The sequence below is a fragment of the Anoplophora glabripennis genome, unplaced genomic scaffold (assembly GCF_000390285.2).
Source record: "Anoplophora glabripennis isolate ALB-LARVAE unplaced genomic scaffold, Agla_2.0 scaffold170, whole genome shotgun sequence".
Classification (NCBI taxonomy): Eukaryota; Metazoa; Arthropoda; class Insecta; order Coleoptera; family Cerambycidae; genus Anoplophora; species Anoplophora glabripennis.
Window position 1 is genome coordinate 666,426 of NW_019416299.1, and position 17,641 is coordinate 684,066.

Genomic DNA, 17,641 nt, shown 5'->3' on the forward strand with positions numbered 1-17,641 from the left:
AACACAAAACAAACAGAAAAATATTGAATAAGTAGGTATGGATTTTTACATTAAATGTTCGAAATGTCCACCATGTTCCCGAATACATAATCTTAAACGTTTTTCTAGGGAAAACATAATTCTTTCAAGTGGCTGTGGTTCTTGAATTAACATTCTTAAATTATTTTCAACTCTTGCTTGAAGTTCTTCAATGGAATTTATTTCGCTGGAATATACTTTTTCTTTAACTAAACTCCACACAACAAAATCCAAGGGATTTAGGTCAGGGGACCGTGGTGGCCAGTGGATAGGAGCATCGGCACCCCGACCAATCCAACGATTTGGGAAATGTTCGTTAAGCCATCTTCTAACTTGTAAACTAAAATGAGGTGGGGCCCCATCATGCATAAAAAACATATTTCTTCTTAGATCAAGAGGCAAATCTTCTAATAACGGAAATAAACGATTATCCAAAAATTCATAGTAAACATCACCATTTAAATTTCCATCAAAAATATGGTAGGCAACAAGGCGGTTGCCTATTGTAGAAGCCCAAACATTCAACTTAAAATTATGTTGATAATGCCTTATACGTTTAACCTTTGGATTTTCATCGGCCCAGAAGTGACTGTTATGACTATTAAACATACCTTGTCTAGTAAAAGTTGATTCATCGGTGAAAAGAATATTTTGTAAAAAATCAGGACTCTGTCTCTTTCTTGCTTGTAATAATTCGCAATAGTCACTTCTCAAAAAGAGATCTTCAGGCAATAATTCTTGTACTTGCCTGTAGTGAAATGGGTGCAATAATTGTTCTTTTAATACACGGTGTACACTAGAAATACTTGTGTTACTTGCCCTTGCCACATTTCTTACACTTATCGTAGGATCCGCAACAACTACATTTAAAATATTTTCTTCTGTTTGAGGAATTCTTGCCACTCGTGGTCTTCCAGAATTTACCTTTTTTGGTTTAAAGGTTCCAGTATCACGGCATCTTCTCTCTAAATTCAAAAATGTTTTTGCATCCGGAACAGTTCTTCCTGGAAATTTTTCCGCATATCTTCTTTTCGCCGCTTTAGCATTACCATTACATTCCCCCAATGTTAACAACATATCGGTATAGTCACTATTAGTGTACATATTCATTTTCAAAGCTTTTAAAAGCGTTATTACTTGTTAAACAAACCAAAACTATCAACAACAATGTGTCAAACCAATCTGTCAAACAAGAAAAATCTGCAGTCTAAGCCTACTTAATAAAAGTAAACCAAATTATTTTCTTATTTTAGGTAAAACAAGTTAAAACCTCAAATAACTCCAAAACCGGTAATTTTTTTTACTTTAAGCAGGAGTACCTTTTTTATGGCAAATTGTTAAAAAAATTTTATTTTTTACCAAAATATTAAAAATGTCCCCGTAAAAAGAAGTTTGGGGGCAAAATAAGTGGCACCCCCCCTCCAGGGATGGTCCTGTACAAAATATTAAAAGTTTGTCAGCAGTAACTTTCAAGACCTAATCAAACCTATTTGTGGTCTAAATTTCATTTAGCTATCTTAAACCGTCTCAGAGATAATTAAAAAAAAAGAATTTTTGGGGCCCCTTTTACAGAGCCGTATCTTCTGAAGGAGGCACTTTCGGACACATGTTTATTAATCAAACTAACATTATTTTTTAATATTCTATTTACCCTAGAAATTAGCGGAACGTTTTTTGAAACACCCTGTATATCATTCCCTGTTGATCATGTAAACGATCTCCTTTAGATAATAGTCGATTGTTTTTCTTTCTCTCCCTTGCGAGGGAAGTTGTGGTTCTGTATTAATTTGTAGCGAAACGCAGCGTATAGTGGTTTGAGGGAAATTAACGACCCAGTACGGCCAGTAAAACTTAATTTCCGTCTGGGACTTTCCAGGCTCGAACTACCCGTATTCACTCGTCGGGCAGCCATAAAATTCCAACCGCAAATTATGGGACGCCGCCTGCTGCTGGTACCGTCTTCTTTTTCTACCTACATTGTACTTACTGGTGTCACTTCTGCGCCGCTCTACATCGCGAGAGCGCGACGCGCAAAAACGTTTTGTTTACGACTTCACTCGGACTCGGACTTGGTTCTTTCTCACAGCGACGACGCGAAGAATTTTAACTGCCACCGGGGGCAGCCACCGTGACGGCACAGGATGTGCTGGCAATTGTCGAAATAAAACGTAAAAAATGAACTGGTACCTCGAACAATGGGAGCGGGTGAGAATCGTCTACGGTACCATCGCGCTTCTGGGCTACGGATCGGTTATGGTACGTTTGTAATTAGGTGGGTTCTAACAGAGCGTGTAGTCGACGTTCGATTATCTTTAAATCTAGTCCAGATCTTCATACTTTTGCCTGCAGACAAATAAAAACGTGTATAAAAACTGTTTTCAAACGTTTGTGTAAAAACTTTTACACGAGTAAAGCATCTGTGTTTCTTTTTTTCCATCTAGGATTGAAAGTAAAAGTCTTAAACACAAACATTTGTCCACAAACAACTAGCACAGCATATGTAAACCAGCAAATTCAGATGAGCGGAAATCGTAAGACGCGCTTAGCAGACCGCAGACCGTGCATTGTTTTCGGTCTACAAAGACAGAGACTATACACTAGTCCAGGAAAGTTAGACATAAAAAGACGGAATGAGCGAACTTTTTTACTGTGACAGTTGTCATGTTGCTTGTTACGGCCAATCTAAAATGAGCGAAACAAATGGAAACATCATTTTAAGAAAAGGGAAATGCTTATTCGTAAATGAAATGAAAACCACTTTTTTTAGGCATAGGGAAACTTTAACAGAGTTACACTTAATTTTAATGCAGGATGCGAATACGTTAAAAAAAATTCCATTTAAAAATTTCCAGTTTTCCACATTTTCTGAACTTCATATTCTATACATTTTTTTTACCACCCTGTATAAAAACTGGACAATTTTCATGTCAAATTCGATAAATTAGGTCTTCCTTTACAAAATTTCCTATTCGCACAAAAAAATAAACCTATGTTTCCGGGAAAATTAAATTTTACTGACAGTCTGCGTCTGTCAATTTTTGCTTAAAAATCAAAATATCTCGGAAACGGTCAATCCCAAGTATGGAAAGTGCTATATGTTTTCAACTAAAAAATAAATGCTCGTTTTAAAAAAGCAATAATAAATAGGGGTTTCCTTTTAAAATAAGAAAGTTAGTATCGACTTCCGGTATAACCACTGTTAATACAAGACACTGCAATGAGTGAAATTTTTCGAAGTTTGCACCTATTTTGTGAACACCCTGTAAAAGCTATAATAATGAAATTTCGTATTTAGGGTTTTGAGGTGTGATCAAATCGAAAATGATATACATTTCTTTCTTAAAAAAATGCCTAATATGTTTTTTAATTTTTGAGGGTCTTTTCTTAATGATAATAAGCCGTAGAAAGAAAGATCACAATCATGTCAAAAAATATAATATAAAACAGTTTTTGAGTACTATCACATAAAAAAGAATTTTAGAAATCCAACAAACGCCATCCTAAATACGGAGGTGTTCCGACTTTAAGTGAAACACACTGTATATGTATATGATTTTTCGCGTTTTTTGAACCAAAAACTACCAATATCTTAATGAAGGCGCATTTTTCGAAAAAGTTTAAAATAAAATTGTTCAAAATTAAATTTTCTACAAAATTGCTCCTAAATTTCGGTTTTCCCAATAGTTTTCCCATATATTTTTTAAATGAAGTATAGATTATGTGAAAATTGATGTTTTGGAGCCAAAATAATGGTCAATTCATTTTTAAATAACAAAAGAGAATCAGAGAAATGAAAAATGCGGAAAATTCTTTGGAAATCATATAGTTTTTCGAGATTTGAATATTTATGAGGATCAAACGTATCATTTTATAGGTTTTCGACATTACGAATTAATTATGCGTTTTTTAATATTTTCCAGAAAAATCTATTTTTCTTTCTAGTACATACGCGGAATGTTTAAAGTCGTTTTTGCTGAAAATAAACATGAGTAATTTTTCACTTTTTATTCATTTTTATAAGTTGAAGATTAGTTTTTAGCGATAATTTCTTCATTAAAAATCGTAAATTATTAGGTCGGTATAAAAAAAATTAAAAAAAAATAAATTCCAAAAAAAATCGAATTTCCAAAAAGTTTTTGGGTTAGTTTGAAAAACACTATGTATTTGTTTTTAAGAAAGCCTATATAAACGATTTAGACTGAAGAACTCGGTAAAAATTCAAGATTTGTGAAATAGAATACATCGATCCATTATATCAATTTTTTTAAAATAAATTTTTCAATTGACATTTAAAACTAAGACATTTACTGCGGTAAAAAAGTCAACCAAATTTTTTTGACGATTGTGGGGCATTGTGGATATGCTAAAAAAATTTCAATTTTTTTTTAACTTCAATTTTTTACAATAATTAACGTTTTTTTTTGATGAAGTAAATATGGATTATTGCTAAAAATTCATTTGCAACTTAAAAAAATGAATAAATGGTAAAAAATTACTCCTTAAATCGATTTTCAACAAAATTTAAACATTCCGGGCACTAGAAAAAAAAATCATCACTTTGAAATTAACAGGGTTTATTTAGGACACTTTGAGGTTGAAAAGTTACAGTCGATATCCTTAGTTTGTCCATTATTTGCAAAGTTATGCCAAGTTATTCAAATATCCCTAATTATGCAATTTTTTATCTTTTTCCCAATCAATATTTTCACTTCGAAATTTTTTTTATCAAAAACTAATAATTACGACTTTTAGAGAATACTTTGTAGTTTTCAAAACCCTAATTGAATTTTCTGTACGATCAGTATTTCGAGTAATTGATTGCCAAAGTCAAGAATTACTTTTTTGTGTTGACGATAAGTCGACGACAAATTACACAGGGCTCTGGAAGAGCTCAAATTGAAGGAAATCAAATTATCTAAATGGGCTTTACGGGAAAATTATCCAAAAAAAATATATTGAAGTCTACAGACCTTTTTAAAGACGAGCAAAAATTTGGGAAATAATAAACCACTAACGCTAAAAAAATTTAAACTCCACATCTGAAAACTAGAAACTTGAAGCTTCAATTTCCTTTTTTTTTAAGCCTTCTACGATAATTTCTCTCCGAGTTACAGCTCTTTGAAAACCACCCAAAAATTTGGAATTTTCTTAATATCCCTTAATTTTTGTGACTATAATAGTGAAATTATAGAGCTGGCTTCAGAAATCTCAAACTTCAAACGTAAATATCTCTGTTATTGTAAAGTTTTCATTAGAATGATTTTATGAGACGTATTATTTTGGCGTTAGTAGCAGTTAGTTAGTCTTAAATAACAAAGCTTTTTACTATTTTTCGCTAAGGCCAACTCGTGCGAAATTTATAAAATCGACCCAGTCACGCCTATTCGAAACGGTGTTGTGTTCAATCTAGTTCCATTGTTGTACAATAATAGGTACCCAAATCCACACAATACTACTATTTTCGATACTAAAATCCGTGAAAATCAAGCTAAACGTAAATAACACACAACCTTTTAAGGTAAACAGTCGAAGACGATCTGCCAACCAGAGATTCTATCACCTTTATTACATCCGCTAACGCGTACGAGATCACTTTATATGCCTAACTTCCTGTGAGGCATTTCCGTTCTTCTATTACTCAACTCGGGACAGGCTGCGGTTAAGACTTCCTTTTAGACACCCATCAAAAGGATACCAGGCCGTACACCGCCCGGTTTGTCATATTATAGCTTAATTAACACAATATTCGATCAATTTATTTCTTATATTCCTCCGGAAGAAGCCAATAAACGATGTTGTTGGCCTTTTTTAACTTCCTTAGTCGTCTTCTTTCGAGTAATTGGTTTGTCACTAATTAAACCGAATTGTTTAGATTAGGCAGACGTTAAGAAAAAAAAAGAAAAGAAAGGAAATGCGATCTAGCTATTGTAGTAACCTGTTTTAAAGTTTAAATTTCGCATGAATTTGCGTAGTTCGTGAAGAAAGGAGAAGAGATCTTGGAGTCAGATTTTGGTGTTCGTACTTCTTAGGTTAGTTTTAGAGGTTATGTTACGTTAGATCAAGGTTTCTATATGTTTAGAAACCTTGATGTTAGTTAGCTTCTGTAAGAAAAGAAGCGTTGTCTGCGTTGTTTTCACGGTGCATTCCATGGAATAATCAATTCATAGAGGCGATGGGGTGTATGCCAAAAAAAAGAAGAAGAAGAAGCGTTGTTATGCTTAAATGTTTGTTTACAGAATTTAAAACGGAGTGCAAATGTAAACTTCGAGCTCTTGTTTTTATGTATTTTGTTGTTATTGGTTGTTCAATAAAAAGGGCTGTTTTGTAGCCAATGAGAAAGAAGAGAAAAGTTCATCTGAAAGCGGCTTAACCATCTTAACTTTGTCAACAGTGTCAACATTTTTGCCTGCAAAATTAGTTATTGTAATATTGGCATACTTTCTATCTTTCTATCTAAAGTATACACATTTAAGATTATTACTGGAGTATATCAACCAGTGGTGGAAGGTCAGTATCAGTAAGAATCCCAGAAAATCGACTCCATCGAGTTTTTTAGAAATTGAATTACTCTTTATAACTCCTCGTATTTTTTTGTACATTATAATTTTCTCAATCTAAGGTCACCGTAAACTGTTGTTATATTTAGAAAAATACCTATATGTTTACTCAAATGTTAATTCTTAATTTTTACTGAACTGTTTTTTGAGGTTTCTTTTCATATTGCCAAGTTCTATCATGATTCTTTTATTTTATGTACAACATTTCGTTGACTAAACTTTTTTTTCAGGACTGTCATGGAGTGCCTAAAAGTCAAGGAAGCGCCCCAGTAAGAGACGAAGTGGACAACTACACTTTGATGAGAGGTTTACAAAACGATTCCCATACTGTCATTGAATTTAGGAGAGTTCTGGACACCTGTGATCCCGATGACTATGTTTTATCTGTAAGCATAACACACAAAGTTTTTTTTATGAAATTATAACTTTTTAAATACGGTTATACTTCTGAACTTAAGATAATCGATTGTAAGGTTTTTCCCAAAATTTTAGGCTGATACGGTGAGAGTTATATGGGCTTTGCATGATTCTGACCCTCAACATGGTGCCGAGATGGTATATCACGGGGAGAAGAGAGGTTCGCAGAGCATACATTTGCTGGGACCTCCGCCTGTTCCGAAAGTAGCACCGGGGCATTCCAGAAATTGGGATATAACTTTAAAAAATGTAAGTACACTACTTTAACCTAACTAGTATCGTGTTTTATACGCCAGTGCTATAATAGTAGGCAGTAATAAATCAAATCACAATTTTTACCACTTCTTAATCTGAAAAATAATTTTTGTATTCTTTGGAATTTAACTGTTTTTGGAACCCTCCAAAAGGATACTCCCATGGAACTACGTTTCTCGCACGCCGTACCCTTCACACAGCCTCCTATTTTCCCACTGAATTATTAAGAAAATAGTTTATACATCGTACAACCGTTATTATTTATTGTATACAATAGTTTTTTCGTAATTTTCTTGCAGTTCAAAGTCCAAAACAACATGAACACCATGTACTGGTGCAAAGTCTTCAAAGCGCCCACATTAAACGACAAACACCACATCATCGGCTTCGAACCTATCATCGGTCCCAAACACTCGACGATGGTGCATCACATGATCGTGCACGAGTGCGAGCTTGACAAAACCGCCAACCCGCTGATCTGGGACAATTTCGCCAAAGACGACGGGCGACTGTGCTACAGCGACATGCCGACAGAGTGGGAAAAATGCCTGACGCCTCTGGTTACGTGGGCCGTGGGCTCTAAAGGTACGACGTTAACAATGATTTTACGTCGTTTGCGGTTTTGGAAACGGTCGTTTTCTTTTTCCAGGCGAATCCTTCCCGAACCACGTGGGCTTGCCTCTGGCCGGCAAAAAGAACTCTTACTACATGTTGGAGGTGCATTTCGACAATCCCATGATGGTAGACGCGGTCGATACGTCCGGTGTTCGGGTGCATTATACCAGCGAGCTCAGGGAGAACGAAGGCGGTGTTCTTATAACGGGCGTCGCTCTTTCCACCCTGCATTTCGTCCCGCCGTACCAGAAGGAGTACAAGACGGCCGGTTATTGCAGTGTGGGATGTACCAAAGAAGTAAGGAGATTAAATAATCGACGTTTTGTGAGATAACGACGTAATTTTTAGGTATTCCCGAAGGACGGTATAAACGTGGTGTCCGTTATGCTGCACTCCCACCTGGCGGGGAGGAAACTGAAGTTGCGCCACATAAGGGCCGGAAAAGAATTAGCGCCTTTGGCTCAGGTATTTATTTCAGCTAAAAGAACACTTTTTTTCGTTACCTAATTTTTTTTTTTTCTTGTAGGACGATCGCTACGACTTCAACTATCAGCAGTCCCGTTCGCTCTCCCAAGACACGCCTATCCTGCCGGGCGACGGCCTCATAACCGAGTGCACCTACTCCACCGTGAATAGAAGTAGGCCCACCCTGGGAGGGTACTCGACTAGAGAGGAGATGTGCCTGGCGTTCGTCTTGCACTATCCGAGGACCCAGTTGGCGGGGTGTTACTCCATACCGCCGGTGAAATACTTTTTCGAGACGCTGGGCATAAGGGAGTTCTACGGGAAGGACATGATAGAGATAGAGCAGGCGCTGCTGGAGGGAAAGTAAGTGTTTCTTGTAAATTTCCGGTAAATTTCCTGAAATTTTGATCAATTTTAATGAAAAAAAAATTGTTACCGGGACTTTTATATGTGGAAATGGTAAAGGGGCTTATAATAAACGTAAAAAAAAATTAATGTGAGCGGGCGTGGCGGAGGGTTGATTTGGGGGGTTGAAAAGTGGTGAAAAATGTTATTATTTCAATGTTTAATTGTCAGTGTTGCGAGAAACAACTACTCCGAGGGCTATACGCCCCTACCAGCATTGAATTATACTCGCAACACCTAGTGCAACAGCTAGGGTCGTTCGTCAGTTTAACCCATCAGGCACAGACCGGTTTCGGACTTATTAGTCCTCATCAGTGTGTCATAGGTGAGACAACTGACGAACGGACCAGCTGTTTTGCGTCGTATCGTCACGACAAGGAAATACATTGTACGCGGGAGCGCAAATGGCTCCATCTGTCGTGCGGACGGCAGGAAGCGACCTGCTATATTGCCGGTCGGATGTCTCACCTAAGACACACTGACGAGGACTAATAAGTCCGAAACCGGTCTGTGCCTGGTGAGTTAAACTGATGACGAACTACCCTAGCTGCTTGCACTAGGTGTTGCGAGTATAATTCAATGCCGGTAGGGGCATATAGCCCTCGGGGTAGTTGTTTCTCGCAACACTGGCAATTAAAACATTGTCTTCGCCCTCTGTGGGTGGCAGTCGTGCAACAAGTACCTGCAATATAACGGATTGCTTACTACTGTGGCCATTTCAATGGCACAGTCGGGAGTCAGCACAACAGATGGAGCCATTTGTGCTCCACGTACAATGGTATTATTGCAAGTTCGTCGAACAAAAAGGTATTTAATACAAAAGTTGTAGATCATGCAAAAATCTACAACTTTTGTAGAGGTCACTTTTAAGGTGTTATACCACTGTAGAATTTTCAAAAAATCGATTTTCTTTGCTTAAAAAGTAGTTTGAACCTTCTAAAATATGAGGCAAAAGGTTTTATACATGATTTTTTTTTTATTGCGCTTTTCCTGAAGCGTGTCGGGTGTCTTTCATACGGCTACCTGCGCCATGAATATACTCGCTCGGAAGGTTATAAACAAATAACTGCCCTTTTTTCGTCAAAAATTTAACGTTTCAACTCAAACACTTGCCAATTTTACAAAAAACAATATTTCTACAAACCTGTACGTGTTTCTCTAGCTACACTCATGTAGATTAAAAGCAATTATTTCTTTGTTCCACCTTGAAATTTGCACTAGTTGTAGTGCGTGCCGCAGAACGCCTCAATAGCAACATGCTTCAGAAGAATGGCTCCAGTGCCGCCATTTTGAAATATTTTTTTAAAGAAACTACGCTTAATACATGCCTAATAACATATTTACAGTTTTATTAAAAAAAAATTGTTAAAAATACTTTTTTTTAGGCCGTTACAGTGGTGTAACCTTTTAAACATAACCTCAAAATTTCCGAGAAAAATGCGAAAGATAGTTTTTTATTTCCACAAAAATAGTGTAATGTTGACGAAACTTGGTGAAAGTATACCTTTTTAAGTCTTAAATAACCACAAATTTTTTCGGATAAAAAAATCAAGAACTTTTCAAGATATTCATTTTTTTCTGGTCCGAAATACTTTTTTTTCAAACAAAAGTTCTACTTGGAAAAATCATCGTACAGAGTTCTGCCGGTGATCATTATTTTCGTTTTGACTTGCTTGACTTTGGTAAAATAAAAAAATTTTATATTCACAATTAAAATCATGCTCAAAAATGCAAAAAAAAAGAACAAAGAATTTACGCAACAATTAATTTTTCAGTAATTGTTCATAATTGTTTTAAATTTTTTAAAAAATTGAAAAACTGATTACACCATTCAATTGTACGAAAAAAAATACAGGGTATAGCAAAAGTACCGGAACGGCAGAATAACTCGGCGGGAGAACATTTTAGAGAAAAATGTTAAATACAAAACTTTTGAGGATTTCTCCCTAGCTATCCAATGATGACCTTGACATTGACCTTGAAGATCATTTCAAGGTCAAGTGTGATTTTTCAAATGGTATCCTATACTTTTGACCTCAGAAATGAAAAGAGCGGAACATTTTACGTTTAGATATGACCTTGAATACAGCTCAGACTGCACAGACTCCTGAAGCTTTTGTATTTACTATTTTCCTCTAAAATGCTCTCTCACCGAGTTATTCTGCCATTCCTGTACTTTTGTTAGTTTGACCTTGTGGGGGCCCCAAGGTCAAAAGAGAGGGGTCACTCAAGGTCATATCTGAACGTAAAATTTTTGAGTAATTGATGATAGTTTGTTCAAATTTTTTTTTTTGAAATTGTATGGAAAAAAATACAAAAGGAACTGTCATTGTTTGACCGGAAACTTTATTTTTGTCCAGTATTGCTAAGTCGAATAATTTTGTGTCCCAAGCAGGATTACCCATTACCCAATCTGTAGTTAGAAGTCAGTTAAATTGAAAAATTGTTCATAAATTTCTTTTGTTTTAGAAAAAAATGCAAAAAGTTTAGAAAATCATGAAAAATTAATATTTTTACTTGAAATTTGGACTTGTTTTTTGAAATTTTTTGCGTTTTTTTGTTAAAAAACAAAAAAATTCTGAACGGTCCTCACAAAATTATTCGGCGTTGCAATACTGTACAAAAATAAAATTTCGGGTCAAACAATGACACAGTTTCTTTTGTATTTTCTTCCATACGATTTAAAAAAAATTTGAACAAACTATTAACAATTACTCAAAAATTTATTATTGCAAGTAACTTTTTGTTTTTTTGCATGTTTGAGCATGTTTTTCAATTGTGATTATACATTTTCTTATTTTGCCAAAAAATATGTACGAAAATGAAAATAATGGGCAACGGCAGAACTCTGTACAATGATTTTTCTAAGTAGAATATTTATTTGGAAAAAGAAGTGTTTCAGACCGGAAAAAAATTTTTAAAAAAATTAATTTTAAACGATTTTGGAAAATTTTAAAAATCTTGAGCGACCTTTAAAAATTTTTTTTCGGAATTCTGAATTTTTGAGGGTGCTCTAAAAACACGCAAACTAACATATTTTCACAAGAGACACGAAAAAACAATTCTTTTTTTTTTTGGGCCACCCTAATATATTCGTATGATTTAAGGACGGAAAGTGAAACCGAGACCACGACAACGCCCAAGCCTTTCGAGAACCGCCCAGGCGACGAGATGTCCCCCGAAGCCAACATGAGGGCCATAATAGCCTTGAGGAATGCCAAAGAGTACAGCATCGTGGGGGAGAACGGTCAGACGCAAAACATGTTCGACAAGTTGGTGATTAAAGAGCCGCTGGAATTTAGGAATCTGTCGTTTTCCGATCACCTGCAGAATATTCCTTACAACGAGACCATCTTCACGAAGAAGATGGAGGAGTATTTTTACAAGGGGCTGCATCTTACCTTTTGCAGAAAGAGGGACGACAGTCTTGCCATCGTAAGTGAAACATGAAAAAAATTTATAAATTGTGTATTTTACCTCGAATATTGAGTTCACTCGAATGAATTTCTTGCTTTTTTTGCAGAAAGAGAACATCGAGAGGCTGCCGAATTTCGAGGAATACAAAAACAAAGGCAGCATCCAGTGCAGTTCGAGAACGAAAATGCCTTTCTTTTCTTCTTCCGTGGCGGTAAAACTGACTTCTAAATTAATTCTGGCGATAACGTTATTCTTATTTTACACTTGCTAATATTTTCCGAGAACAAACATTCCGTTTTAGGCAAAATTGTATGGAAGCGGTCCCCTCTCGAAAAGAGAACGGATCTAATTTATGTTTTCGTTTCGTTAAAAATTATATTTTTATAACTTATTACTATTTATTACTTTTGTTTTACGTTTAAATTGTTTTCCTTTTTATTTAAACTGGCTGTACATAAATAGTCACTCTGTACATATCGATGTCTACCAAATAGTTAGGTTAAGCGTCTAGTTCTTACGGTCCGAATAATGCTGTGAAATTTTTTTGTACATCTTGTAGTAAGCAACTTAGTTTTAACAGTCATTTTTGTACTTAAGATTTTTACTATTTTAATAGATAAGGATAAAAAATAGTTTGTGTTTCCTTCACTTTAAAAAATGATCGACCAAAAAGTCTACTGTGGTAATGAAATATCTGTGTAAATACTTCCTCGATTTTCTTCTTTCCTGATACTGATAAAAATATTAAAAATTTCAAATAAACGATTTTAAGAAATGGAATTTGAAAGTATCAAAAATGATTTCTGTAAATACCTTTCTGCTTTCCTGATACAAAAACGCAGAATATTTGAAAATTAAATTCGAAAGTATCTAGCAATTTTTCTGTAAAGACCTTCTCAACCTTCTGCTCTCCTGATATGAATTGTCAGAATTGTAGAAAAAATATTCAAAATAGAGATTCATAAAAAAAATACCTCCTTGGCTTTCTGCTCTCCTGATACAAATTTTAAAGAACGTTGCAAAATATTTGAGAATAAGCTGATTGCCATGTTGTCGGTTTAGGCTTCTCAATGCTTCGAGAGTCATATTGCTCTCTTCTTCAGAAGAGATCTGGAACTGTTTCTTTTGAAGGTTAGAATGCTATGTCTCTCAAAATTTTGTAAAAATAAAATGTTTATCTACCATTTCAATGTTTTATTAATTGAATCAAAAAATCAAAATTATTTGTGTCTAATTAAAATAAAATAAATATTCATAGCAAACAAGTAACAAAGTAAATATATATTACAAATAAAACAACTTAAAAATAAGTAATACATGTCAGTCTACTTAAAATTTCATTTTGTTCATGAAGCAATTGATTTCCATGTTTAAATATTTAGTAAAAGTAGTCAATTACCAATACAGATCGATCAGCATCAATTACTACACATATCCTCTCTTTAAATTTTATATATCTGAATTTCTATCAGTTTTTTACTAACAGGAAAGAAACAGCAACTAATTGGAAATGATTTATTCAATTCAGTAATGATAATAGTGATGTCACCAGCAAGAATTATATGAAAGATACAAATTTAATTATTTATGCACGTAATATAAATTACAAGAATATGTAGAAATAAATAAAGTATACTTTGTTGCTATTGTCAATATTATGTGAACATATTCATAGTTGCTTTGTCGAGACCTCATCACACGTCAACAGAACTTTTCTTTTATTAGATTATACAGGACAGGATGCTCACTTTCTAGTATAATCTCATCGTAACTTAATTGCTCTTGATTTACTTGCTGTTCTTGTTGTTGTTGTTGTTGTTGTAACTGTTGCTCTTGTTGTAGCTGCTGCACCTGTTGTTGCTGGTGTAGCGGATGCTCTTGCTGTTGATGCTGCTGCAAAATATATAAAGAAACAATGCATCATTCAATTATACAATATTTTCACTTATGAAATCTTTCTATTTAAAAATTTCTCTACCGTATTAAGAATCAAAGAAGCTGCTTCCAACTTCCGAATTATTCGACCTTTTGCCATAATATTAACCCACTATTCGGTCAAGTTGTAATATAGAACTGCTGGACATCATTAGATTGAAAATGCAGATCACAAACGTACCGTTTTATTTTAAATCTGTTGACAGTCATTCACTTCATAAACTATTACCATATTTAAATTATTTTCGAAACTTTTTATTTACCATTATAAAAACAAATTGTAATAATTATTGACTTGACTTCTAGTTTTTAGGTTAATATACCTCCCCGATCCCGATATATCTACTAAACTCAATATAAAATAAAATTGGTTGTTATTTGCTTACTTCGCTCGTATTTATTATGCTACATTCATTTGGGACATATGGAACACTAGCGCCACCCCAACTTCTGCCATTTCTTGGACAAATTTTGTCAATTTTCCCGCATGAGTTTGTGCTCCTTATCTAGTCTCCCTGCTTAGAACGAAAGAATTAGTGATGGGAGAATTCGAATGCAAGAATCGATATCCATTCGATTCTTAAAAGTTCTCGCTGTTCTCGAGAACTTTTATGCCGGCATTCGAATACTTGAGAATTCATGACGAGATTTCAAGTATCCCTCAGGGCAGGTAGATAGATGGACTAGACACTAGGCGGATGTGCTTTAGAGGCCAAAATTGACTGTTTTTTAAGATTTGTTGTATTGCCAAATAATTTAAACTTTTTACTTATTTATTACTTTTTTTAAAATAATATCCCAAACTAATGATTTGCAGCCAGGCTTCATTTTAATAATAAGAATTCAATAATTATAAAATAACTAAAAACATTAATATTTAATAACGGAAAATGCTGCGTGAAACAAACCACATCTCTCGTTCGTTGCGAGATTTACCTTAATTACTAACTGCTAAGCTACCATCGATGCGAGTACGAATAAAAATATCCCAATGATGCTTTCGAATCCACACCGTGTCGCCGACATACACCGATTCTGCATTGTCGCTGTTCTCGAGTCCTGTTCTCGGATACTCATTCGGTCTCGGTCCGGTACTAGGTTCTCGGATAATCATTCGATTCTTAAAAGTATTCGAGTACCGAGTTCTCGATTCTTAAAAATACTCGATTCTGCCCATCACTAGAAAGAATACATGTACTGCTAAAATAAAAGAAAGGTTATAAAACCTTAAATGTCAAAATTGAAATTGGCGCGATATTTAAAATTAAGTGTAAATTAACATTAATTACAGTAAATTACGTAATTTACGTGTTACAAAAATTACATAAATTACATCCGTTATCTCGCAGTGCGTAATATTACGGTAATTTTACAGTAATTTATGTTAGTAACAATTTGTCATTTACATCACTAGATACGAATCGTCAGAATTGTAGAAAAAATATTGAAATTAGAGCGATTCATAAAAATACCTCCTTGGCTTCTGCTCTCCTGATATAAATTTTAAAGAACTTTGCAGAATATTTGAGAATTAAATTCAAAAGCATCAACAATTTTTCTATAAAGATCTTACCTTCTGCTTTCTGCTCTTCTGATACGAATCTTCAGAATTGTAGAGAAAATATTCAAATTAGAGGGATTCATAAAAATGCTTCCTTGGCTTTCTGCTCTCCTGATATAAATATTAAAAATTATAGAAATTTATAGACCATTAAATTGAGAAGTATCAGAATTTTTGTATAAATAAAACCTCGATCTTCTGCTTTCCTGATACAAAGTCTCGGGGAAAATAAGGGAAGAAAATATGCAAATAACATATAAAACGTCTTTATTTCTTCATAACAGATTACTTAATATAAGCAATAAGTGTAAGTAAACATTTCTAATGCATTACACATTACATTACAGTTTAGCATAGAAATGTAACCAAGTGTATTGCATCTACATATAAACCTAGATCTGTCTTTCTAAGGGGCAAGTAGTTGTCGTTAAATTATATGTACCCGTCTAAATATGGAAATAATTTGATGTAACAAAGTGTTACACTGGATCTCTCATATTTCAAAACGTGCATTTGCAAATAACTAAGGTTATATTTCAATGCTGTCGATAATAACGGACATTTATACAATTTTGCTACAAAGGGCGTTATTGTAGAACATTTTTATACGGTACAATATAAACACTTTACAAAGTAAAATAGGGTTGTCGAGAGCATCTAAGGGATATTTAATGATAAACAGTTTACAGAAGAAAAGCTTCGGTATAACAAACACAAAATCGTTAAAAAAAATACTCAAACAAATCGATTACTTGAGTAAATGGCAACTTGAGCTTTTTCTGGCATTTTTGGAGGGATTGTAAGGGTATACAAGGTGTCTCGTTTTACTGTTCCAAGCCGCCTAATTTTTTTAATTTGACTTTTATAAAAAAAATATTTCGAACAAAAGTTATCAGGTTTTAAATTATGGTGACCTTGAACTCAATTTTCAAGGCCAACCTTGATTTTTCTTAATGAAAACCCGTATTTTTTATTGCAGATTCATATTTTACGGGAAAAAATACGTAACAGTTTTGGTCGTGTTACACTTGTTTCGTAAAATTTTTTATTGATCCCTTCCAACAAAATTAAAAACCAAATTAATTGAAATTTTTAAAAACTACAAGAATGGTAAAAGAATAATTTTTGTCTTGGAAATTAATAAATTTTAAATTTGGTGTCCCATTTTAATGTACCAGGCCGCATTATTTTTTTAATTCGACTTTTATTAAAAAATATTTTGAACAAAAGTTATCGGGTTTCAAGGTTATGTCGACCTTGAATTTGACCTTGAAATTAATTATCAAGGTCATTTCAAGGTCAATCTTGATTTATTAATTGGAAATCCATATTTTTATTACAGTTTCGTATTCTGCGGGAAAAAATACGTAACTTCTGTATGAAACATTTCCCTTGAAACGGCTTCTTACAATAAAAATATGGGTTTCCATTAAAAAAAAATCAAGGTTGACCTTGAAATGACCTTGATAATGGACTATGGCAAATTTCAAAGTCACGGTAATTTGAGCCCACCGGAAACCTGACCAATTTTGTTGGAAATATTTTTCACCATCCGACTTATTTCTTGAGATACATATTAGTTTGAGAATTAAAATGGAACAGAAAAGTATAGCGCACTCTGGCGAGAGAATGAAGCATTTTCAAAAAAATGTCTCATACAAAAGTCATGTATTTTTTCCTGCAGAATAGAATCTGCAATAAAAATACGGGTTTCCATTTCACCAATCAAGGTTAACCTTGAAATGATCCTGATAATTGTCTGTAAGGTTAATTTCAAGGTCAGGGTAACTTGATCCCCCCGAAACTTGACTAATTTTGTTGGAAATATTTTTTTACCGTCCTGTTTATTTCTTGAGATATTATTAGTCTGAGAATTAAAATGGAACAGTAGAGTATAGCGCACTCTGGCGAGAGAACGAAGCATTTAAAAAAAAATGTCTCGTACAAGTTACGTATTTTTTCAAGGTCATTTCAAGGTCAACCTTGATTTTTTAAA

General features: G+C 34.1%; 1 protein-coding gene across 1 annotated transcript in view; it reads left to right on the top strand.

Moving 5' to 3' along the window:
* The window catches only part of LOC108903957 (MOXD1 homolog 1), a 63,171-nt gene extending 50,390 nt beyond the window's left edge, over positions 1-12,781 (top strand). The window contains exons 3-10 of the mRNA XM_018706308.1: positions 6,806-6,961; positions 7,068-7,241; positions 7,547-7,832; positions 7,897-8,159; positions 8,211-8,327; positions 8,389-8,690; positions 11,840-12,167; positions 12,256-12,781. Coding sequence (XP_018561824.1) covers positions 6,806-6,961; positions 7,068-7,241; positions 7,547-7,832; positions 7,897-8,159; positions 8,211-8,327; positions 8,389-8,690; positions 11,840-12,167; positions 12,256-12,420 — 1,791 coding nt within the window. The 3' untranslated portion in view covers positions 12,421-12,781. The remainder of the gene's footprint in view (positions 1-6,805; positions 6,962-7,067; positions 7,242-7,546; positions 7,833-7,896; positions 8,160-8,210; positions 8,328-8,388; positions 8,691-11,839; positions 12,168-12,255) is intronic.
* Positions 12,782-17,641: the final 4,860 nt, after the last annotated feature.